Source organism: Chiloscyllium plagiosum, chromosome 19 (assembly GCF_004010195.1).
Source record: "Chiloscyllium plagiosum isolate BGI_BamShark_2017 chromosome 19, ASM401019v2, whole genome shotgun sequence".
Lineage (NCBI taxonomy): Eukaryota > Metazoa > Chordata > Chondrichthyes > Orectolobiformes > Hemiscylliidae > Chiloscyllium > Chiloscyllium plagiosum.
Genome location: NC_057728.1, coordinates 28,327,836 through 28,353,006, shown reverse-complemented (window position 1 = coordinate 28,353,006; position 25,171 = coordinate 28,327,836). Strand labels below are relative to the sequence as shown.

The 25,171-nt window shown below is 39.4% G+C and overlaps 1 protein-coding gene and 1 non-coding gene across 2 annotated transcripts in view; one reads left to right on the top strand and one right to left on the bottom strand.

The window, feature by feature from the left end:
- slc13a4 (solute carrier family 13 member 4) overlaps window positions 1-25,171 on the bottom strand; it is a 115,380-nt gene that overhangs the window by 20,334 nt on the left and 69,875 nt on the right. Inside the window, exons 4-8 of the mRNA XM_043709429.1 lie at window positions 17,237-17,442; window positions 16,372-16,420; window positions 12,343-12,397; window positions 5,144-5,310; window positions 4,475-4,594 (exon numbers count right to left, since the gene is read on the bottom strand). Of these exons, the coding sequence (XP_043565364.1) occupies window positions 4,475-4,594; window positions 5,144-5,310; window positions 12,343-12,397; window positions 16,372-16,420; window positions 17,237-17,442 (597 nt within the window). The remainder of the gene's footprint in view (window positions 1-4,474; window positions 4,595-5,143; window positions 5,311-12,342; window positions 12,398-16,371; window positions 16,421-17,236; window positions 17,443-25,171) is intronic.
- Window positions 9,720-9,791, top strand: trnad-guc. The gene has a single exon. It is a non-coding gene; the product is annotated as a tRNA-Asp (tRNA).

The window sequence follows — 25,171 nt, the reverse complement described above, 5'->3', positions numbered from 1 at the left end:
TACATTGAAACGGAGTTATTCACAAGTGAGAATTTGTCCTGAGGCCTTGAGTAATTTTAAAAAGTAGCCATTTGAATAGAGTGAAAATTATCTCCTGGGATTGCATTCTGTGGCCAAAGTCTTCTAAGTAAGTATTCACAATGAGCAATCTTCTCAAGAAGAGATACTTATCCAAAGATATTGGTTGTTTTTCAGTTAGCAGAAAAAATTTGACAAACACTCTTATGATTAATATATGATGGCAATGGGCAATCTTCCTCATTGTTAAGGCATAATAGGAAAATTAATTACTAAACCTATTATACCTAATATACCTGTAATCCACACTGTATCATAAGATGGCTAGCTGGATAACAAATACTAATTTTGCTGAACTTCATTTAATGATGACTCTCTCACATTATGACCTTGATTCTGAAATAAAATATATCTTCTCTTTGCCTGTCAATTGTAGATAAGAGATTGTTTTATAGTAGTTGTGTTATTTTTGTGACACTGCTTCACTTGTCTTCGGTATAAATAAGTTCATAGAAATCACAGCACGGAGACAGGACCTTCAGCCCCAGCTTGTCAATGATGAGCAAAATGTTCATCCATGCTAATGGCATTTCCCTGCACTTGGCCCAAATACTTAAAACCTTTCCTATCCATGTATTTGTCCAAATATCTTTTAAATGTTGTTAATATACCCACCTAAAACACTTCCACTAGCAGATCATTCCATATGCATACCACCCTCTATGTAAACAATGTTGCCCCTCAGATTCACGTTATTCTTTCCCCTCTTACTTTAAACTGATGCCCTCTAGTTCTCGATTCTCCAACACTGAGAAAAAGACTGAGTGCATTCATGCTTCTCATGATCTGTTAAGATCTCACCTCACTCTCCTACACTCTAAAGAAAAACATCCTAACTTGTCCAACCTTTCCCTATACCTTAGTCCCTTGAGTCCTGGCAAGATCCTCATAAATTTTGTCTGTACTCCTTCCAGTTTAATAGCATCCTTTTTATAGCAAGGATGACCAAAACTGAACACAATACTCCAAGTGCAGCCTCACTAACACTCTGTACAACTGCAACATAACTTCCCAACTTCTATACTCAATGTTCTGACTGATGAAGGTCAGTGTGCCAAAAGCCTTCTTCACTGCCCTGTCTACCTGTGACCCCACTTTCAGAGAACCATGCACCTGAACTCCAAGATCCTTCTGTTCCATTACACTCTTTAAGGTCCTACCATTCACCATGAAACTCCTACCTTGACTTGCTTTCCAAAATGAAAGACTTCATACTTATCTATATGAAGCTCCATTTCCTATTTTTCAGCCCACTTCCCCAGCTGACCAAAGTCCTCCTGCAATTTGCAATAGCCTTCCTCACTCTCCACGATACCGCCTTTTATAGTGTCGTCTTCAAACTTACTAATCATGTCTTGCACATTCTCATCCAAATCATTGATATGGATAAACAAACCACAATGGGCACTGCACAGATCCCCGAGGCACTCCACTAGTCACAGGCCTCCTGTGCAAAAAGCACCCTTCAACTATTACCCTCTGCTTCCTATCATGAATAGTGTATCCAATTTGCCAGCTCTCCATGGATGTCATGCGATCTAATCCTCCAGAGCAGCCTACCATGTGGAATCTTATAAAAGGCCTTACTGAAATCCACATAGACTACGTCTACTGCCCTGCCCTCATCAACCTTCCTGGTTACTTCATCAAGGAAATCAAACAAATTTGTGAGGCATGATTTCCCCTACACAAAGCCATGTTGACTGCTTCTAAACAAACCCTGTCTTTCCAAATACATGTACATCTTATCCCTCAGAATCTTCTTAAGTAACTTATCCACCACAGATGTTAGGCTTACTGGTCAAGGTTCCCAGGCTTTTATTTGCAGCCCTTCTTGAATAAGGGCTGAACATTTGCTAACCTCCAGTCTTCCAGGAGCTCACTTGTGGCTAACGATGATGCAAGTATATTAGCCAGGACCCCCGTAATTTCTTTTCTAGCCTCTTGCAGTGTTCTTGGATATATCTGGTCAGGACCAGGAGATTTATCCATCTTCATACATTCTAATATGTCCAACACTTCCTCAACTGTGAGATGAACTGACCCAAGCTATGACCATTAACTTCCCTAAGTTCGCAGGTCTTCATGTCTTTCTCCATGGTAAACACAGAGGAGAAATACTCATCTGCTGCAATTCCACACATACATGTCCACTTTGGTCCTTGAGAAGTCCTATTCTCTCTCTAGTTATTCTTTTTCCTTTAATATACTTAAAGAATCTCTTTGGATTCACCCTAATCTTCTCAGCCAAGGCTGTCTCGTGCCCCCTTTTTAACCTCCTGATTTCATTCTTCAGGATACTCCAATATCCCCTATGTAGCTCCAGGGATTCCCTTGATCCTAGCTGCCTGTACCTGAACCACGCCTCCTTTTTTCTGGTTAAAGCCTCAATATCTCCTGTCATCCACAGTTCCCTACTCCTGCCAACCTTGCCCTTCACCCGCACACAAACATGTAGACCACGAACTGCAGCTTTCTCACTTTTAAAGGCCTCCCACTTGCCGGAGATCCCTTTGCCTGCAAACAAACTAATCCAATCAATCCTCGCTAGCTCCTGTCTAATTCCATCAAAATTCACCTTGTCCCAATTTAGAACTTGAACCTGTGGACCAGTTTTATCTCTCTCCATAACTATTTAAAAATTAATAGAACTATGATCATTGGTTCCAAAGTTCTCTCGCACTGTCACCTCCGTAACCTGTCCTGCCCTATTTCCCAAGAGTAGGTTGGATTTTGGTCCTTCCTGAGAAGGACCCTCTATATACTGCTTGAGGAAACTTTCCTGAAGACACTTAACAAGTTCCACCCCATCTAACCCCTTAATACTATGGCAGTCCCAGCCAATGTTAGGAAAATTAAAATCCCTTATTATGACAACCCTATTGCTTCTGCAAGTCTCCCCAGTCTCCCTGCATGTTTGTTTCTCTAATTTCCATTGACAATATGGGGGCCTATAATATAACCCCAATAATGTCACCATCTCCTTCTTATTTCTTTGCTCCACCCTCAAAGCCTCACAGGATGATACCTCAGTTATTTCATCTTTGACCACTGCTATGATACTCCTCTTAATCTATCCATGTCCTGAGTTGATTGGCTTTTCCTCTCAGCCCTCTTGCATTGAAATTTCTGCAATTTAATCCAACAGGCTTTCCTCACTCCAGCCTGACCTGTCTCTTCAACTTGCTATTTCTGATCAGTGCATCTCCTTCTAGCTTCACACTTGCCTCCCTGCTGTTGAGGATCCTATTCCATTGCCAATCTAGTTTAAATGCTCCCTTGTAAAACTGGTAAATGTGACTACCAGGATATTGGTCCCCCTCCAGCTGAAACATGTTTGATTCTGCAAAGTATCATGTAGCTTTTTGAGTTTGCATTTGTACAGATTAACCGAGGTGGAGTTCAAATCAATAAATTGGCATCATTCTACCCACCATTTTCAGTCATGATGAAAAATTGGCTGTGCACACAAAGATTTTCAATGTATACCCAAGCATGCAAGGAACCCCAGCAGAAGAGAAGACATTTAAAATATATCCTTCCAGTGCTGAGTTCCTCCCAACTCAGGGAAAAATATCTTACACTGTCACAAATTTTGATATGTGTTTCTGATGAAAATCATAAATTTGTGCATTTGGGTTGAATTCTGACTTACGTTGACAGGTTAGTGATGGAATGTGAAGACTGTCTACAAACATGAATGCTATTCTGCAATTGCAATGCCATGTAATAACACGAATGTTAATAGGCTTAGCATTCTTGATGTTGGAGGAATATTCATGCAAAGGGTCAGAAGAATGGCAGCATTGACTTGAGGGTTTTGGTTGACATTTTCAGTATCAGATTTATCTGGATAGGTAGAGGGAATCTTGAGAAGCCCCCCCTATCATCTGCTGCATCACACTTCTTGCAGAAACTATTGACCCATCCTGTGGTCATTTGTTAAGACTGCAGGGGAATGACCCACCCATCAATTATCAAAGTAGTTGTTTCAGAGTCATTGAATTATCAATTATTGCATGATGGAAGTGTTAATGCACCTCCTTGGTTATACGACATTGAAATTCATGGTAGGGTGAGTGGCATTGCATTGTCAGCCTTTCAAATTCTGAAACTTGCATGGATTAGGAACAGGAGTGTTTTGAATGCTATTTGTGTTCCACCAATTGCTCCTATACCAGTGGGAACATAAAAGTCTCGACAACTAGATAGCTCTTCTCTGTTTGGAGAGGATACGATTTTCACATCCTTCCTTAATAGAACATCGGTGAACTTCTTGAAGTAATGGTGAGGAACTGGGTATGCTTAAGAACTCAGGAAATCAACTCTAACATGAAGAGTTACCTAGTGCTAATGCAAGAGGCCATTGTTTTGATTTTTCAGTTTCTTTACTTACTTGCATCCCAGGAAAAGCCAATGCATCCAGATCCATGTGAGCACCAACATGATGATGGCAATAGGAAAACTAAATACGAACCATGTTCCAAAGTTGATAGATCGTGATTCTGGGTAGCGACTGTTAAATAAAACCAAGTAGATATCAGGTAGGAGTAAAAGGCTGGAACTAAATGACAACAAACACAGGTCAGCACTAACCTCACCATCAATCTCGAAAGCAAGGCATTGAGTGCACTTATAGCAATCAAATTATTCCATCTGACTTTCCCTCTTATTCCTAGCCTCCTAATGTTTACCCTTAAGTTGTTGGCATTTGACTCTTTCAGTACAGGGAGCAATTTTCTTGGAACATTTTGTTGGCCCATGAATATACAAATGTATAAATTAGGAAGAGGAATAGGCTATTCAGTTTTTTGAGTCTGCACAGCCTTTTATTTATTATCTTGAAAATTTCATTAGATTAAAGAAATGTAATTTGCCCAAATGAAACATGTCTGACAACTTCAACCTGTATTTATAACTTATATAATTGATAGCTGATATCTTCATTGTTCTTTGCACCTTAAGGCAAATAGCAATCTTATAATTTACTCTGGAGGAAGAGTTTATTCTTGTACCAAACTGACAGGTTAAGAAGTAGATCCACAGTAAGAAAAGATCATTTTACTTGTTGAATTGTTCAGCAAAGATGAGATTGGTTGAGGTTCCAGTGATCGTCATGAGGCCTCCAATTGTAGCAGCGTAAGTGATGCTCAGTGACAGACACTTGCAGATCATGTGGTCATGCTTGGTTTTGTATTTACTGCTGTATTCCTTAATGGGATTAATCTGGTTCTGTAGAAAATCGAGGAACAACAACATAAAAATATCTGGGAAACATTAAACAAGCCAATCACTCACATGAATATCATGCCCACCACAATTTAGTATTCACCAACCAAACCAATTACTTAAGCATAATTAGTCAAACAAAATTTAATAATGTCCCTTCCCTCTGTTTGATACAACTGGCCCATCCAGCTTCTGTACTTAGACTGAAAGGTTGGGTTGTCTAATCTGCTTCAAGGTATCTGCCAGAGTCAATAGTAGAAATTCACCATAAGGCAGGTGATCATTTTAATATATTCTTCCCCAATTTTCTCCTTTTATCTCTTAAAAATGCTGTTAACTCTAATGCATTAAGTCCTAAAGATGCTGGGAGTCTACAGCACATTGTCCAGGTAACCATTATCTATATATGCCTGCAAACTGCTCTACTTACACTTGCCAGCACTTTCTCCTTATAGAGTATTTCACTGGAGGTCATTAGACAGTGCTACGTGGTGGTACTGGGAAGCCTGGATAATATTCTCCTTCCTGACAAAGCACAGTTGATCAATTATAATATTGTGACTGCTAAATTAGCTGAGACCAGTTTTAGATTTGTGGTAGTACTACAGAAGACTATGCATTTAGTCTCACACTAGCAGACCTGTTCCATGAAGCAGGGGAATGAAAACCAAGAGAACTGTTCCACTCAAATGTATTGGTTATAATCAACACATTTGTGTGATAAAGTGATTGCCATTGGTTCAGTAGGAACAGCACGATTCAAACAGATCAGAAAAGCTTCCAGTTCACTCCTGCTTGCTGCTGAGCTAGGTAATGTCAGATGGGCAATGGAAAACTACAGTTGTCACAGTATTCCAGGGCATTGAGAAATAATCTTCTTAGTCACTATTTTTGAAGTACATGGTTGAATAAACACAAACTTTGTGGTGAGGTAAGATTAAATTTGCTCACAAAATTTCCATGGTCCAAAAAAAACCAGATAAACCTCAAGGCTGAATTTTCCTCCAGTCCTTATTCACTAACTGAAATTTAGTAAGACAGGAATTCTGATTAGTTGCATTGTTAATCCTGGTCCATTTCCTCAAAAGATTAAGTCTTGAGTCAGCACCTTTTAAACAAAATAGTTAACTAGAGATAAAACTCAAGCAAACCTATTCTGATGACAATGATTCCTTTAAAATGCACTTTAACCTTGATCAGCTGATACTGTGAACTAAGTGCATTTTCTTCACACATGGCTGCTTTCTAAAACTGAGTAAAATCCTGTTTTACTGTGACATTTAAGCATATGCATCATTTCCTTCTTAATTTACCATTTCTCGCAGAAATTCTGACGTGGCAAAAAAAAAGTGTAAACTGGCATATTTTCCACACCGTTTCCCTGCAGAATACATTCAGAACACTGTGCCTTGTGCCAATGCACTGGATCAGGAAGTCGCTGCAACTAACATCATCACTCTGCACCCTCATTGTACTGGGACTGGGAGACGTACATTTGCTGTTGCTGTGTCTCTTCTGCCAGGTTCACCACCATGTTCTCTGTTTCCATTACTACCCTGTTCCTGACTCCTCATGCCATCACATCTCTTCCTCCCTCTTCTCACCTTCCTGCTCTTCCTTACCATTCTATTCTCTGATCCCCTTTCTGTCCATTTGTTGTTTCGTTTGCACCCCTCTGCCCCCCACCGTTGGTCTTGCTGTGTAAATGATACAAGATTTAGCAGAGATATAAATTGTAATTGTGACATTTACAGCACAACCTTGAGGCTTACACTTTTTAAGGAGTAGTGAGCATGAATGGATTGGTTGCCTCAATTTGTATATGGGTGCAGTTTTCCAGAGTGAACAGTCACAATGTTGATGAAGGGCTTTTGCCCGAAACGTCGATTTTCCTGCTCCTAGAATGCTGCCTGACCTGCTGTACTTTTCCAGCACCACTCTAATCTTGACTCTAATCTCCAGTATCTGCAGTGCCCACCTCTGCCCAGTCATAATGTTCTCCCACGTGTTGCTTTTGGAAAGTCTATGGTGATAAGTAGTGACATATGAGACACTATGACTGCATGGCCAACCCTGCAATTTCACTGGCAGCAAATATAGCTTTGGCCAGTAGCACTGTCCATTTAAAACCATATCCCAATCTTTCAATTAGACTTAAAGCTACAAAATGACACATTCTGAGCCAGCATTAAAACAAAGTATGGCAATAAAACTATTAGATTATGGCTATCACATATGGAAACTGTATCACAATGTGTGCGTATCAGTTCCTGCTTTTAAAACTCTCTCTATTCCACATTAAACCAGTTTCCCATTCTATTGCTGTGTCTTCTAACTGCATAGACTTGTTGTGGAGCTATGATCTTTTAATCTTATGTCCTATCATAAAAATATATACTGTAGTGAGCTAAATCAGGTACAGGATTGACCAATTTCAGTCTTATTCGCTCAGCAATTTTAAATCTGCAGCTGACAAGCTTCCCTTCTTCCATGTCCTTCTTCACAGGTTCAGTTGGATCACAGCTTTTCAGTGAATGTTTACTCCATAAACATTATCAGTTGTTAGGGGCAAATGTTGAGCAAATATTGTATCAATCTAAGGCCTCGACCTTTTGGATCTATTGAAGTGTTTGAGTCTGAATAATTGGGAGTCCTAAGATTATACGGTTGATGGGGTCACTAGGTCATACAAACAGCTGATTAAAAAAAATCAATTGCTTTCTGGCTTGTTTATTTGTGTCTGTTTTCACCAATTCCAAAAGCAAGAAATGTTATGTATAGAAGGTGCAAAGCTCTACTTCTAGCTTCTTCTGACAACCAATCCGCTGATGCTAAGAACCAGCCTGTGACCCTTCTCTGCGCCATGTCCAAGATTGAAGATGTTTTCTTTTCTGACTATTGAGGGTGTGGGTTAACCACAATAGGCAGTTACAAAATGATGAGCTCAGCATATTGACCTGAACTTTTACCTTACAGGCCCACTCAGAGTAATTTACAGCAGATCGGGCTGAATTTAATACTGAATGAGCTTTGCTGTGGCTCTTTAACTCTGAAATGGCTTTAACATCCTATTTCCATGTTTCTGAAGCAATCATGGTGCAGATTTTGATGACCTGCACATGACCCCATCATGTCATGGCAATGTCAATAGTTGATTTCTGTTTAAAAGGTCCAGGATGGGGGTCAGTTTGGTTACATTCTGCATGGTTCCAGAGACTTCAGAATGGAAATACAACCTGGCGAGGCTGCCCACTAGTTTTCTGCCTCTTCCCTGGAGGCCGTGCTGTAGGGGGTGAGGATGCACAATGAAGATTTATTTTCCTTTGACAGGAGGGACCAGCCTTTCAATGTGAACAGGTAAGGATGGAAGTGGTTCAGGAAGTAATCAGGAGTGCAATTCCTCTAACATACAGACAGGGCCTCTAAAGGATCCAGATTTTCAGAGGAGGAGGAAAGATGAGTGGCATATTGCTTGTGTTAATCAACAAACTCTGACTTCATCAATGTTTTGTTGCCCAGCTCTGCCCAGCTTGACACACCATATTGTTCCACTCATTCCTCTCTTCCTTATTTCCTTATTTGAACAGCCAGAGTTGTCACAAATCCCCATCCTATTGCCAGATCATACACAACCCTTAATATCTTTCCAGCTTGTCAATACTTTAGAACCTTGAGTCTTCCTTATGTTCGCTGACGAGATTCATCAAGCTTGGGCACGTGGTCACCAGTTATTAAAGTCAGGATGCTGGTTTAAAATTGGCATCATTGGCTGTTAACATCCAAATTAGAAACCTGACATCACCACCAGGATTTCTCACATTTTTCCATACGGCTCAGTTAAATCAGAAGTGAGCAGGATGACATTGACTTTCTCAAAGGGTGGTATTTTGGGGGACTTAATACCTCCGCCTGCACCAAAAACTGAAACCTGCCCCACTCCTCCTTAATAGTTAAAATGGCCCAGAATTCTGTTTGCTTTATTTACTGCTCTGCAGAGTCAGGCAAAGTGTTCAACATGCTCATTAAATTGAACTTCTTTTAGCCAATTCCATAGGATTTACTGAATATGTTGCACATATTTATCTCCCAATATATAATATATGGTAATACTATTTGCAGTCACATAGTTCCTTAGCTGCTTCATCATATTCAATGCCTCTCCATTTAGTTTAGCATTGTCTGCAAATCTGACCTTATATATATCAAACTTCACTGTGAATAAGGGCCATTTTCATTTTCACATCACCCTAGTTCATTACCACTCCTGTAACTAGTTGTGATGTTTCCTCAGTCTCCAACAATTTCTTGCATGTCACTATGTTTCACCTAGTATGATCACTACCTTATGTTTGTTATTACCTAATCATTACTACAGTGTTTCTTTTTTATTATTTTGTGTGACATTATTGAGTTCCTCGGTAATATAGTGGTTAGTATCCCTGCCTGTCATGCGGGAGACCAGGGTTCAATTCCCTGCTGGGGACAACTGTTGCATTTAGCGGCACAGTGGCTTAGTGGTTAGTACTGCTGCCTCACAGCACCAGGGTTCCAGTTTTGATTCCAGCCTTGGCCAACTACCTGTGTGGAGTTTGCACATCCTCCCCGTGTCTGCGTGGGTTTCCTCCGGCTGCTCCGGTTTCCTCCCACAGTCCAAAGATGTTCAGGTCAGGTGAATTGGCCATGCTAAATTGCCCATAGTGTTAGGTGCATTAGTCAGAAGGAAATGGGTCTGGGTGGGTTGCTCTTCGGAGAGTCGGTGTGGACTTGTTGGGCCGAAGGACCTGTTTCCACACAGTAGGGAATCTAATCTAATTTGTTGAGCATCTTGAGTTCTCCTTTAACTGAGCAGCTTCCTGAGGCATTTCAGAGGGCAGCTAAATATTAATTCTATTGCTGTGAGTCTGGAATCAAACGTAAACAGGACCAGTTAAGGAATACTGATCATTTTCACTGGAAGATGTTAGTGAACTAGATGGGTTTTTACAACAATTGACAATAAGTTTCATGGCATCAATACTGAAACTAACTTTGAAATCCAGATTTATTAATCAAAATTAAATCTCATCATTCGCTAATGGTGGGATTTGAACCTTGACTCCACTGTTTTAATCTATGAATTCCTAGTCCAGGAACAAAATGACTGTGCCACCATCTCCTTGTGGGAACATGCGCATGCCTATTAGATGCATTTTCCACATTATAACAGTGACCACACTTGAATAAGTGAAATGCTTTAAGACATATGGTAGTCATGAAAAGCACTTTATAAAACACAAGTCATTCTTTTCTCTATAACAGTCTTTGAGAAGGAACTTCCATGGAGGCTTTCTGTTAATCCACATATATCACACCATAGGAGTTTTCAGTGCTTCCATGTGCTGCCTGAAGGAGCCCACAGGCTTGGCCAATAGGAAAGACACCACTCCTCTTTTGACCAAGTCTCAAGCTACAAGACCTGTTTGGGCTCCAGCGATATCATCAGAACCTGACTTGCATATTTAAAGTGGACCAGGCCAATTTTGGGCAGCTGCTTAGCTAAGGGTTACAGTTCAAAAATAATGCATGGATACATTAATAAATCAATGTGATTTCTCTCAGTTCATGTCATGGGAATAAGGTGGTGAAAATCCTTGATATATGAATTATATTTGTTGCATAGAAGAGTTTTGTGATGTAAACTGTAGATGTATATGCACATGTTTTATACTATTTAGGTTGGATTTCTGGTTTTGAGTTAGTAACCTGTGAATGTCTGAAGCCAATAATTAACTTGTAAATACTTATAAAACCATGGTGATTTATTTTAAAACGATTTTTAAGGCCTGGCTTTACAAATTTTGTAAACCACTTACTGGCATTTTTAAGACATAAATTTAAAAAGACTTAAATCTACTGAGGTGTTTGGTATGGAGACTGTGGTGTGAGAATTGTACAGTGATACTCTATTAGGGGTGTGTTTTGGGTACTACACAAAAACGACTTTGTTTCCTTTCAGTTTATGAAGGAGTGTTTTGGTTTTAATAGGATCATACATTTACTATGTGTTCAAAAGTCTTTAAATTTGCATTATAAGTTGCTGATTAAGTATATTCTATTTTATCTTACTTTCTTTTGTTAATAAACTCCTGTTTTATTGTCAAAGCAAAACTTGCAGCATTGGATACTTATGTTTCAGTGGTAGCCATGATGTGGAAGTGCTGGTATTGGAGTGGAGCGGACAAAATTAAAAATTACACAACTCCAGGTTATAGTACATCTGGTTTATTTGGAAGTACAAGGTTTCAGAGCACTACTCCTTGATTAGCTAGCTACTGATACTTCAAAATAAGTCTGTTGGACTATAACCTGGTATTGTGTGTTTTTTAACTATGTTTCAGTGATAGGTCACTTCATTAAAACCAAAATAAATCAAAATATGATCTATCATGCCAGGTTGATCTGACTTGTCTGGTAGCAACATCAGGTCAGGCAGCATCCGAGGAGCAGGAAAATCGACATTTCAGGCGGGAGTCCTTCATCAGGAATGGTGATGAAGGGCTCCTGATTCCTGATGAAGGGGTCCGACCCGAAACATCAATTTTCCTGCTCCCCGGACACTGCCTGACCTGCTGTGCTTTTCCAGCAACACACTCTCAACTCTGATCTCCAGCATCTGCAGACCTTACTGTCTCCTGGTAGCAACATCAGTTCGGATCATGACAGTTTATATAAGAAAACTTTTAACAAGATTTCATGTGTGTGTATAACTATCTAGTTGCCATATATTTGATTCACATTACCCTTTAAAATAGGACAAGGTACAAAATGTCAAGCCCCTGCTGGCCACATAAATGTTTAAATGCCACAGCACTGGGAACACACAATGGAAATTATCTGCTAATCCAGTTCCACTATCACATGTAATGAAGCAGCCATAAAACATCATTATCAGACTTCTGCAAAAAACAGCAGGGCCATAAAACAGGAAGAAACAGAATCCAGTCAGCAACCAAACAAGATCAGTGATAATGCTATAAATTTGATAATGTTACAAACCTGCCCCTGTGGTTCAGTCAGCATTTTCTGGTCAAGTTGGTTCTTCTTTGCTGCACTAGGAAATTAAAATAAAGCTTAAGTAATTCCAGCAAAGCATTTCTGTTTTCTTCAGATTCATGTGGTCTGAAGGACACTCAATATCCAGCTCAAAAGAACATCTAATCATGATTCATAACTTCTGATGAATGAGACATTGGAGATTTCATTCAGCCCTATATTGCTGATCATAGCTGCAAATAAAGAATTACTTTGAGTTACAGGTGATTTAGTCAATAATTCTTCCAAGACATTGCACATTTTCCAACTGAGCATGACTGAACAGAAGAAATTATTTTGCCTGTTTCAGAACTGATTTGCTTGAGAAAATTGGATTAGTCAGACAGAATATATGCTTAGGGCACTTGTTTAGATTGGACAGGGTGTGTAGCACACAGAGCTGATACATATTAATTTCAAGGATAACATGAATGTATGAACAGGAGGAGGACATGTAGACACGATTCAACTCCCAGCTGAGGGATGCTGATGTGAATCATATTTCTTGTGACTGTGTCAACTCTACATCTCTTGCTTTCAGATCTTCATTTCAAACTAATACCAATCAAGGTAAACAGTTTTTTGGTACCAACACTGAACTATGATCTTTGTTCCATGTCTGCGTAGATATGAGTGCCCCAGAATTATTTGGGATTTGGTGGTGGGTTCAACTAAGTTTCACAATTCATGAGATTAGCATTTATAGATTTAATGAAAGGATTTAAACTGAATGCTTTCCTCCTTTTCAGCATTCCAAAAAATCCTCATAAACACTGCAACTTCAAGATTTATACCGGGTTCATTTGAATGCTGTGTGAGCATAGTATTCTAAGATGACTTTAGTAAGCCTGCACCAAGGATGACATCACACTTGCAGCAGGGAGACATTTCAAAACTGTATAAAAAGCTTGAATTGATCACCATTCATAATGCCAATTCATTATCTGTGATCCCAAACATTCCTACTTTCTGGTTGACCAAATTGTTGGGAGATTGACTGGAATGAAGATTCAAATTGCCTCTATTATCAAATACTAATCTATTTTCTTTGATTCCACTCAATGCAACCAGTATCCTGGTTTCTTTACTATCCTCAAAAAAAAAAGAGATTATGAGCTGCCTCATGGCATTTTCTATTTAGGAAGCCTTGTAAAATTGTTTGTCTACATGATTGTACATCATATGCAAAATGTATTGATTATAAGCATTTTGGATAGTTCTATATGCATGTATCTGCATCTCACCTCATTTATATGCAGTTTCCTGTTCTCCCACATGTCAGAATCAATTCCTGACATGAAAGTCAGAATGGGTCACTGGTAGCTCCAAATTACCAATTGTTCCTCTAGGCCTCCAGAATAAGCAACGGTCTTCAACAGCTCAAATTATGCTTGCATCACACTACCACAGCTCCCAACACTCCCCACATCGGACATGCACTAGCCTCACCACATCTCCCTGACACATTTCTGGCTCACATAGAACACAGCTCTCTACTTCGATACTAAACTTTGGATTGCACCAGTACCTTTCATTGTAATCCTACTGGCAGGCCACTTTGTGTACAGTAAAAGACATCGAACTCACGGATTGGACCAGTGACTTGCACTCTTGATGCTCCCTTGTTTTACGGCCACTTGGATATTCACTGCCTTGCCATTGCTTGTCTTTTCATGCTTTGCTATCTCATTCAGAACTTAGAAGCTCAAATTCCTTCTGTCTTGTCTTGCCCTTCAGTACAGACATAAGGTTAGGCAGCTGTCATGTTTGCCACGGTGATGAAGCAAGGACATCTTGCTGTATGATACCATGCTACATCAATGTCACACCAATGGTATCTGTCACCAGTTTACATAGCAAACTCACTGAATACGCTTCAAACAAATGACACTCTCAAAATACCTAAATACCTTAGTCACATCAGTGGGGATTGTATTCAGTCAAAGGGTAATGGAACAAGGGTACTCTGCACTGAGTGTTAGCCAATGAAGCAATTCTAAGAAAGAAAAGCATATTCCATGTTATATGTTTATTTCTTACGTGTACATTTGGTATAGCCCATGTATGTGCCTGTGTTCTATTATATCATTTCTCATCCTTATATACTCCACTTTATCTCTATATTCCCATTTGGATACAAAATTGGCTCGAAGGTAGAAGAAGGTGGTGGTGGAGGGTTGCTGTGGAGGCCTGTGAACACTGGTGTGCCATAAGGATCAGTACTGGGTCCCCTGCTTTTTGTCATTTATATAAATGATTTGATATGAAATTAGGAGGTATTGTTAGTAAGTTTGCAAATGACACTAAAATTGGAGGTTTAGTGGACAGCAAAGAAGGTTACCTCAGAGTAGATCAAGATCTTGATCAGATGGGCCAATGGACCGAGGAATGGCAAATGGAGTTTAATTTAGATAAATGTGAGGTGCTGCATTTTGGAAAGGCAAATCAGAGCAGGACTTTTACACATAAAGGTAAAGTCGCGGGAACTTGCAGTACAGGTTCATAGTTCCTTGAAAGTGGAGTCTTGGGTAGATAGGATAGTGAAGAAGGCATTTGGTGTGTTTTCCTTTACTGGTCAGTGCATTGAGTTTGGAGTTGGGAGGTCATGTTGCAGCTGTACAGGACATTGGTTAGGCCACCATTGGAATACTGCGTGCAATTCTGGTGTCCCTGCTGTAGGAAGGATATTGTGAAACTTGAAAGGTTTCAGAAAAGATATACAAGGATGTTGCAAAGGTTGGAGGGTTTAAATTATAGGGGGGAGGCTGAATAGACAGAGGCTGTATGCCCTGGAGCGTCAGAGGCTGAGGGGTGACCTTATAGAGGTTTATAAAATCATGATAGGATAAATAGACAAAGTCCTTTTTTCCTGAGGTGGGGGAGTCCAGAACTAGAGGGCATAGGTTTAAGTTGAGAGGGGAAAGATTTAAAGTGATCTAAGGGGCAACTTTTTCATGCAGGGGTTGATTATGGAAGAAAATTTGACAAGATCTTATTCCCTGACACAATTGTGTGTGCACAGTTTTGTCAAATTTTCTTCCACAACCATCCTCTGCATGAAAATGTTGACCCTGAGATCCACCAGAGGAAATGGTGGAGCATGGTACAGTTACAACATTTAAAAGGCATCTGGATGGTATATGAATAGGAAGGGTTCAGAGGAATATGGGCCAAACACTGGCAAATAGGACAAAATTTATTTAGAATATCTGGTTGGCATGGATGAGTTAGACCGATGGGTCTGTTTCCGTGCTGTATATCTCTATGACACCAAACCAAAATTTATCCCTCCCACCATTTCCATCTCATGAATATCACTTATAATTCCAGATACACCAGTGTGTTTTTCCACAATCCATAAACTCTAGTGTGTCTTTGCTAAATGACCAGTGACACCTGCTACCATGAAGACACCTGAAGGTTTTCCATTATTGACAAAAGTGTGATTCTTTTTCTTTTGGAGGATCTAAATGAGAATGCAAATAAAGAGTATTACCCTGCTTAACTCAGAAGACTGTTCCTTTGTGATAAGATTTATCACTGGTTTACTGTTGTGATGTCTTACAGAATGTTGAGATGTGGCTCGTCTGAGGACTTTTTAAAGCAATTCTTTATTGGTATTATACTATGTACATTCTATCTACAAACCAAGTCTATGTTGTTGCTTCTGTCTTCAGGATCAGTTGATATGAGCAGAACATCCTCAAGAGTTAACCTTTTATTTTATACTGGGAAGTGAGCAGCACCACTTATTATTTGATTTATATTGAATACTCACAGATTCTAGAATTAATGTTATTTTCTCCAAGAATGACTGCATCAGTATTGCCAATTATTGATATTTAATAACTTAATTTAAATTAATAATCAAATAAATTGAATAAATAAATGGAAAAGATGAAGGGAAGCTGTTCCAAGCCAGTTCACTTCCTTAGCCCCATTCCTGGAGTCTGTTCTACATTTTTTGGATTGCATGCAAATAACGAAACTTACTTTTCTTTAAGATAGATTAGTTCCAGCTGCTTTTTCTCATTCTCATCCTCTGGAAGCAATAAGAGACAGTTAATGAAACATTCACATAATAAAGCAATTTTCTCACCTGCACACAAACAACATGGGTGCTGGGGAAAAAAAATAAGCACTACCGCAGTTAGGCGGTAGTGTCGGGGATAATATTTTTAAAATGAAACAAAAAAGAGGAATGCCAGAAAAATAAAAGCAATTTTCTTTGACAAAAATGATTCAACAGCTTTGAGTTAAAGGTACTGTGCATGAGAGCACATGGAAACAGATCATATTTATATAATCTGAGATTACAGCTGAGCTGCTGCCTATTACATCTATGCACCTGAAAGGAAAGGAAGCAAGTCAACCGATGTAACCCCTCCTGATCACAATCCACTCACCCCTGGTAACAAACGTCTAAGTTGATAGATGTTATCTTGATTCGGTCAAAGTCAAAAAACTCGGAGACACTCAACGACATGATCAATGATCAATGATCCATGTAGAATGATTGCATGGGAAGTTCTCTTTCAGCTCCATCCCAAATGCTTTCAAGAAAGGAAGGAGGAAAATGGGGTTGAACTTAACTTGCCCGAATTGACCTCAATGTGATAGTTATGGCCCCATTAATAGTAACAATTAGCTTGTAACTAGGGCAGCCTGTTAGATGGTTAAAGTATTTGTGTGTTTCCAATGGTTAAGTGCCATGTAATTAATTTAATGCTGTCCACCAAAAATAAGGAGAAAAGATAGAAGGAAACAGGATTTGGTTGGGGGACAGAACATACATTGAACATATGTTATCAATGTGAGTTATGATCAACAAAGCTCGTAGTAGATAATTAATACACACCATATTTATGGGAGCCAGAACTTGTGTAGGCATCTTCTATGCTGTCAGTGTCCGTGATTACAGTTAATTCCGCATCAGATTCCAGGCTGGTATTGATGAGCTGCTGCAGCACAGCTTCTGCAATTGGCATCACCATAGCGGTGGTAGAGGTGTTACTGAGCCACATGGACAAGAACACAGTACAGCACATGAAACCAAGCACCAACCTGTGAATAACAGAGGAAGTAAATACCTTATAAGTAAACATAGAACTCACCAAATAAGAGGGGAAAGAAACTAGTGATTTAAAGTTGATGTTATGACTTTGCTAAAGAAATTGTCTTTTAACAAACCGCCTCAAACTGGCATCCAAGCATGAAGTCACAGTAGCCAACAGACTAATGGCGTCACACCTATTGTGGACTTGTGATTAAGGAGATCACACTTAGTCAGTTTGGAGGGATTAGAACTCTGTCCCAGATTGGAAGAACACAGTCATTAGTATGCTTGAGGTGGACAGATCTTATAAACCAGCCTTGACAGAAACCAGGAATTCAGAAATATCATAATTATTCCACTTTGATCCAAGAGAGAGCTAACAGACGAGGAGCCATGCTGTTTAAATTTCAAAGGAGTACTTAGCTCCCTGTGTAATTAAATAATTCCAGGAATGATTAACTTTTCCCTTAGACATTTTGAAAGGCTTATAATGCATAAGCATGTTTTTTGGACGTATATTTTCATTCTAACGCTGTATTTTCAAGTCATCAGACTTATAATTAAACATTGATGTATCAGTATTTTTGATTTTGTCCTGTCTCTATGTCAATATTGCTTTGTCTTGAACTGAAGCAGTGAATTACACATTGAGAGGTTATGGATATCTACACACTGTCCCTGAGACTGTTTGATTCCATCCATTGTAAGGCTTTCCCGCTCCAGATGTACTGTAACATTCCTTTCTTTACATCAAACACAGCTCACTAGTATAATGTCTGAGAACTCTCTCTCTCCACATGCTTATTATAGTCTGCTATCTTCTCTCTTATTGTATCAGAGCCATGTCACCAGTTACATCTTCATGATTTGCATGACTGTCATTATACTGCAAATGCGCAGCAGGTCAGGCAGCATCCAAGGAGCAGGAGAATCAAGGAATCCTGAAGAAGGGCTTATGCCCGAAACGTCAATTCTCCTGCTCCTTGGATGCTGCCTGACCTGCTGTGCTTCTCCAGCAACACATTTTTCAGCTCTGATCTCCAGCATCTGCAGTCCTCACTTTCTCCTATTATACTGCAAACCCCCACATCCTACTCCCACCCTGAATTTCTCTCTACTTGGTCAACCTTAGTCCAGTCATTTATTTTTACTTGCTTACGCAGTAACCATTATTATTAGCATCATCATTATTACCATCTTCACTATTATCATCAGCAACAAATCCCAACCCTCCCAAGTCACAACACCTCAAAGTCTGAATCTCAAAGGATACTCTAATCTGAATTATTTCAGTTCAACAGTCAGTGTTACAAGGGGACATAAATTTAAGGTGAAAGGTGGAAGGTATAGGGGGGATGTCAGGGGTAGATTCTTTACCCAGAGAGTGGTGGGGGCATGGAATGCGCTGCCTGTGGGAGTGGCAGAGTCAGAATCATTGGCGACCTTTAAGCGGCAATTGGATAGGTACATGGATGGGTGCTTAAGTTAGGACAAATGTTCGGCACAACATCATGGGCCGAAGGGCCTGTTCTGTGCTGTATTGTTCTATGTTCTATGTTCTATGTAACATATTAGTGATGATGCTGTACCGTGTCTGAAATGGTGGTGTGACACCATGCACATTGGATGTAGTACAGGGATGGCTGCCTACATTCTATGATGATCATGTTTGTTCTTACTTCTCAGATCAACTATGATAAAAACTTTCCTGGTCCTCTTAAATATCCCTTCAGGAATTCTGACAATATACGTTTTGGTTAATCTGTTTTTCTGACTATGGCTTCTGATTTCCTATCCCCAATTAAGACCTTCTGCTCTAGCTTTAAGGTTGACAGATTTTGCTCCATGTCATGAGTTGTACCATCCCTGTTGCTTTTTGCTGTACCATTTCTCTTCTTGTTTGACTTTATCATGGTCTTGAGAGACTATATTTGACCTGTATTCTAAAACTGGTCTATTCATTTTAACCTCCTTCCTCTTAACGGTTCTATCGGAAATATCCATTATTCAATGGTGTTGCTTTGTAACTGATTAAGCCAATTCAGAGTCTGCATTTGTATGCGTTAGTGACCTCGTGGTCTTGACCACACCCTCTGCCTCAGTTTAATTAAGGGTAGGGTAAATAACCTGTCACATAAGTAATGCTTGCCTCAAACCTGAACTTTCTGAAATCCATGCTCCAAATTGAGGTCCATTGTACAGGGAACTCTTCAGGAAAACTGCATATCACAACATGCTTTTTTACTGATCCAATCAGTGGGGGTGCTGTGGTAAATGAAGCCTTGTTACTTCAATCAGAATTGAATAACAGTTGATTAGGACTAAAATTGCTTTCTCTTAAAATCAGATATTCCATTGCTAACCTTTCCTGTGGTCTTTCCAGAAATCTTGATGAAATTATTGACTCTGTGGGTTTTGGTTGTGTATGGCTTTACAAATGTAATCCTGTACATTGTTCAAAATTCTAGTGCCATCCCTGAGTGTATCAATTATTACCTGTACCTTGTCTGGAAGATAGACTTTGGAATATGGCATACTCACATCTCATCAGCAAAAGGCGAAGCTTTTATTTACAAACAGCGACCTCTGAGATTTTTATGAATCCCAGTAATATTACCAAAGGCTTACGTTCCATCTCAACATGAAATTTCAGTTTTGCGAAGTAGTTTGCAAATCTTTCACATCCTCATGTAGCTGCTAAGACTCCCTTCTCTATGGTTACATACTTTGTTCAGTCTCCATCAAAGCACTTTACATTTGTTTTGTCAGTCTGCACCTGATTAAGGACTGTTTCAAGTCTTGTGGAATAATGCAGCCATATAATGTGTTAGAGCTTCATCAGAAAGTAATTACTCTTCAATCTTTTCAAAACTTGCATTCTGTTCCTGATAACAATAGCATTGCTGGCCTTTCTTCAAAAGTTTTCTTACAGGTTGTGTAAGACTTGTTACGTTGGGGATAAACCTCCAATTCTAAAAAATGCAATATATCATTCATGCACTTTAGTGCTGGGTAAATCACTGATGATAGCTCTTATCTTCCTTGGATCCACCATTTTTTATTTATTCATTCACAGGATGAGGGCATTGTTACTCATCCCTAATTAGAGACAAAGAAAATTGCAGATGCTGGAATCCAAGATAGGAAAGCAGGAGGTTGGAAGAACACAGCAAGCCAGGCAGCATCAGGAGATGAAGTCATCAACATTTTGGGTGTAACCCTTCTTTAGGTCCTGAAGAAGGGTTACACCCAAAATATCGACTTCTCCACCTCCTGATGCTGCTTGGCTTGCTGTATTCTCCCAGCCTCCTGCCTGCCCATCCCTAATTGGCCAAAAGGCATTTAAGAGTCAATTACATTGCTGCACCACTGGAGTCACATGTAGGGCAGACTAGGTAAGGATGGCAACTTCCCTCCATAAAGGACATTAGTAAACCAGTTGGGTTTTTCCCAGGAATCAACAACAGATTCATGGTCATCTTTAGATGCTTAATTCCACCATCTGCTATGTTGGGATTTGAACCTGAACCCCAGGGAACATTACTTGGGTCTCTGGATTAACAGTCCAGTGATAATACCACTCGGTCATGGCCTCCTCTCCATAAAGCCTTGCTCTTAGATTCCGTCATCTAGAAATGTTATTATTTTTAGAAAGAATTGCACTTTCTAACCTAGTGTAAGACCTACAATCTGTAATGTCTTTAATACATCCCTGATCTGCTGGACATGTTCCTTCTGCATTTTAACATGCATTATGATATCATCCGTATGGAAAATGTTTCCCTTCCAGGATTCTAAACAAAGCTGTTTAGAAGATGTTTGGTGCAGCAAAGATCCCACATGTTCGACAATTGAAGCAATCCTGCCTGACAGTGTAATAAGTGCACTTATTAATTTTGACTCATGGTCTAAGAGTATCTGTCAGAATCCACTATTAGCATCCAATAATTTGAAAAACTTCTCTTATTGGCAATTTTGCCAAACTATTGTCAACAGATGGAGTCAGATGGATTTCTCTTTGAACTCCTTTGTTTAACTGAGAGAGATCCACATACAATCTAAGTTTGCTATTTTGAGCATTGTGAGCAGTTACTAGGCCTGAGCGCAGTTGTGTTGGTTCTGTTACTAGCAATGTAACCTTGTTTTCAATCTTGCTGTTTAACTGAAATTTAACTTTTCTCATCAAAGGGTGTGTACAACCAGATGGGTTTAGTATCATTCTTACAGAATAATATATGCTACTATTTCAACTTGCCTAAACATCTTTGGAAATTACTGACAAAATTCTCTGCTGTCTTCATTGTGAAGTATTATATTCAGTCTCCTTCAGTGACCAACTCACAATTCTGCTTAACAATTAGGTATTCGATCCTTCAGTACTTCAGTGACATTTTGTCTTCTATGGATAGGTTTTGTGGTGTTTTGCCCACACATCTGAAGATCTGTGCCTCCCGGACTTTGGAGTTTTACATTTGCTGGTCTGGCTGTCAGAGATTTCAAACAAGGCAGGCTCTCTGCTACTTTGAAACAGCTGTTCCTGTGTCAAATTTAAATTCTGCTTCAAACCATTGCACCATCAAGTTGGTAGTCAGAATTGGTTTTGACTCTCTTTAACCTCATCTATGAATGTTGTCTTCATCTCATATTTGTATATTTTTCTTCTTGAACTTACATCTGGTTGCGTGATTTCAATATCCCTTGACATTTTCCTTTTGCAGAACCATTTTGTTGCTTTTGAGGCATGAGGATGCTGTTAATTTACTATATTTCTTTAAGCTCCCAGCTAGTCACAGTTCGGCACTCAGTTTCCCTAACGGACATTCAGTGCACTTGTGATTATGTTTGGATCCACGTCTTGCAAAACCTAAAATAGATGTTGACACTGACACCCACTTTTTTTTTTGCATTTGACAAGCTTTTAGGGGAGTTACTGCACCATTTGGACCATGTTGGAAAAGTCTCTGATGTTTCTTTGCAGTATTGACGCATTTTTGAGCCATGAATTTTTTTTTGCCTGTGCAGTGAATTAGATCATCTGTTCTAGTATTAAACAAAGTCTGACAACATCTCATTCTTCACAATTAATCCATCCTTCCAAGTTACCTGTCAGCAATATTCTGCTTGACAATATGAATGAATTAAAAAGGCTTCTATTGATTTTCTCACATGTCAAGATCACAAATTAAACGTTGCTCAGCCTATGGATAAATTTTTTGGGAGGGGCAAAAGAATGCACTGGTTTGTCTGACCAGAATATACTCAGCTATTAGCCTGACAGCATATAAAGATGCTAGCTAGATGACATTACTCCTTCACATGTGAGTTAGAAACTGTTTTATAATGCTAAATTCTTTTCCTGTATTTTTATTCTCCAAAATATTGTTAGTTCATGGCTAAGCTTTGAAGTTGTCAATATTCTTTCTTCCACCATTAAGTTTTCCTACTCTATTGCTCTGTATTTAGAATCTTAGAGTCATAGAGATGTACAGCACAGAAACAGACCCATCGGTCCAACTTGTCCATGCCGACCAGATATCCCAATCTAATCTAATCCCACCTGCTAGCACCTGGCCCATATCCCTCTAAACCCTTCCTATTCATATACCCATCCAGATGCCTTTCAAATGTTCCAATTATACCAGCCTCCACCACTTCCTCTGGCAGCTCATTCCTTACTCTGAGTGAAGAAGTTGCCTCTTAGGTCTATTTTATATCTTTCCCCTCTCACCCTAAACCTATGCCCTCTAGTTCTGGACTCTCCCACCCCAGGGAAAAGACTTTGTCTATTTATCCTATCCATGCCCCTCATGATTTTATAAACCTCTATAAGGTCACCCCTCAGCCTCCGACGCTCCAGGGAAACCAGCCCCAGCCTGTTCAGCCTCTCACTATAGCTCAAATCCTCCAACCCTGGCAACATCCTTGGAAATTCTCTTTTTCCAACTTTTTGCTTGAAGTCTTCTGAAGTCGTATCTTGATTTTGGAGTCTTCCTTTTTTAGTTGTGTGCCTTGGACTCTATTTTAACCTCAAATCTTGGTTTGGAGATTTCTTTCCCTAAATAAATCTACATTACATTTGAAGCCAATACTGCTTTCTGCCTGTTGAGGTACTAGTCTAGAGTATGGTTTGTATTATGGAGTATACCAGGTCTGCATCATGAGCTGTACATGTCTGCACATACACTTTCCCTGGAGCTGTTTGTCCCTTGTCTCTAAGTAAGGCTTTTCCACTCATTGTTTATACATGTCTGCACATTTTAAGTTAACAAATACCGCTGTCTAGTGTGACAGCGGTATCTCTCTTTTCACATACTCATTGTGGCCTGATGTCTTTGTCTTCCTGATGACAGTCATGTTTATCAGTTACATCATTATTTGCATGGATCTAATTTTATTACTGACATGTATGCAGTTCTCAATCTCTGACCTATTCCCCAGTCTATGGTCCTGACCCTTTCTCATTCCTTTTGTCCTCTGGATCAAACTGCAAATTTTCATTGATTTGGGATTTTATGTAGCTGCAGTACCTCTCATTGCCACTAGAGGTCTTCGCATACTTTGAAAGTATGTCGCAATTGTCAAAAAAATTCAGTCAAAATAATGGTAAAGTGAATGATGCTCAATAATAGTTATGTGCAGATGCAAGTGCTGATGTTAGTGCAATGTCAGGTGAGAGCAGGCATGGGTTTAAACAAGGAAACTGAGACGATGCTGTTGAAGATGTACTGGTTCACTGTTAGTTTCTCAAAAAGGGCATCTTGCCATGAGGTTCATCATTAAAATGCACTGAGCAGTGTGAAGTTGCTCTATTTCCATTTTAATGTAAACTAAAGTCACTGCAGGAAGTTAGAGCTGGACTGAAATGATGCAAGAAGCCCAACTTGGAGCCATTTAAGGTCTGCACATTTTTAATTACTTGGACTAGCTGTCAGAGATTCTTCTAACGAAGTGTTAATTATTAACTACTGCCAATGAAACCTCTTTGGCACCAAAATATAACTTTTAGAAGTATGAAATTTGATTTCCTCAGCCTTTGATGATCATTGAACCTTTTAAAAACGTAAAATAGCATTGTTTTTCAATGCTATATCTTCTTTCCTTTCGTAATCAAATTTTTCTTTCTTTTTATTCTGTACTTGATTTAACATGCACCCACTCGACTTTGAATATCCTCTCAGTCCTTAATTTCACAATCTTCACTCTGTTTACTGAAGGATATACCCAGCTGGTTGTTCTGTGTACTAATGTCCCCTGTGCTAATTTTACCCTCCCAGCAACATAATCAGCTCAGACTTGCAGCATCGTCCATGCAAAATATTGTCAAGATTAAACAGTTATAGGCAAGTCTAGCTAATGTTGGATGCTGTTCAATGCCCTATAAATTATGGGCTAATGGGGATTGGGAGTAAATGAGATCAATAAAGCACAAGCAAGAAAATATATCACAAGATAATTGTTGCTAAAGAACTATTGATGATAATCATGAATATTCAATCAATGGTATATTTCATGTTGTTATCAATTCAAGTGATTAACAAATGGCAAAAGTATCAGAAAGCATTGGAAATACTCCACAGATCATGAATTTTCTCTGGAGAATCAAACAGAGTTAATAGTTCTGATTTTCCAGTCAGCAGCAAAGTGATAGCATTCACTCGTTCATCCAGCCACCTCTTTGATGCAGATTCCCCCTTTTCTCAGCATTAGAGTCACAGAGTCATAGAGATGTACAGCACA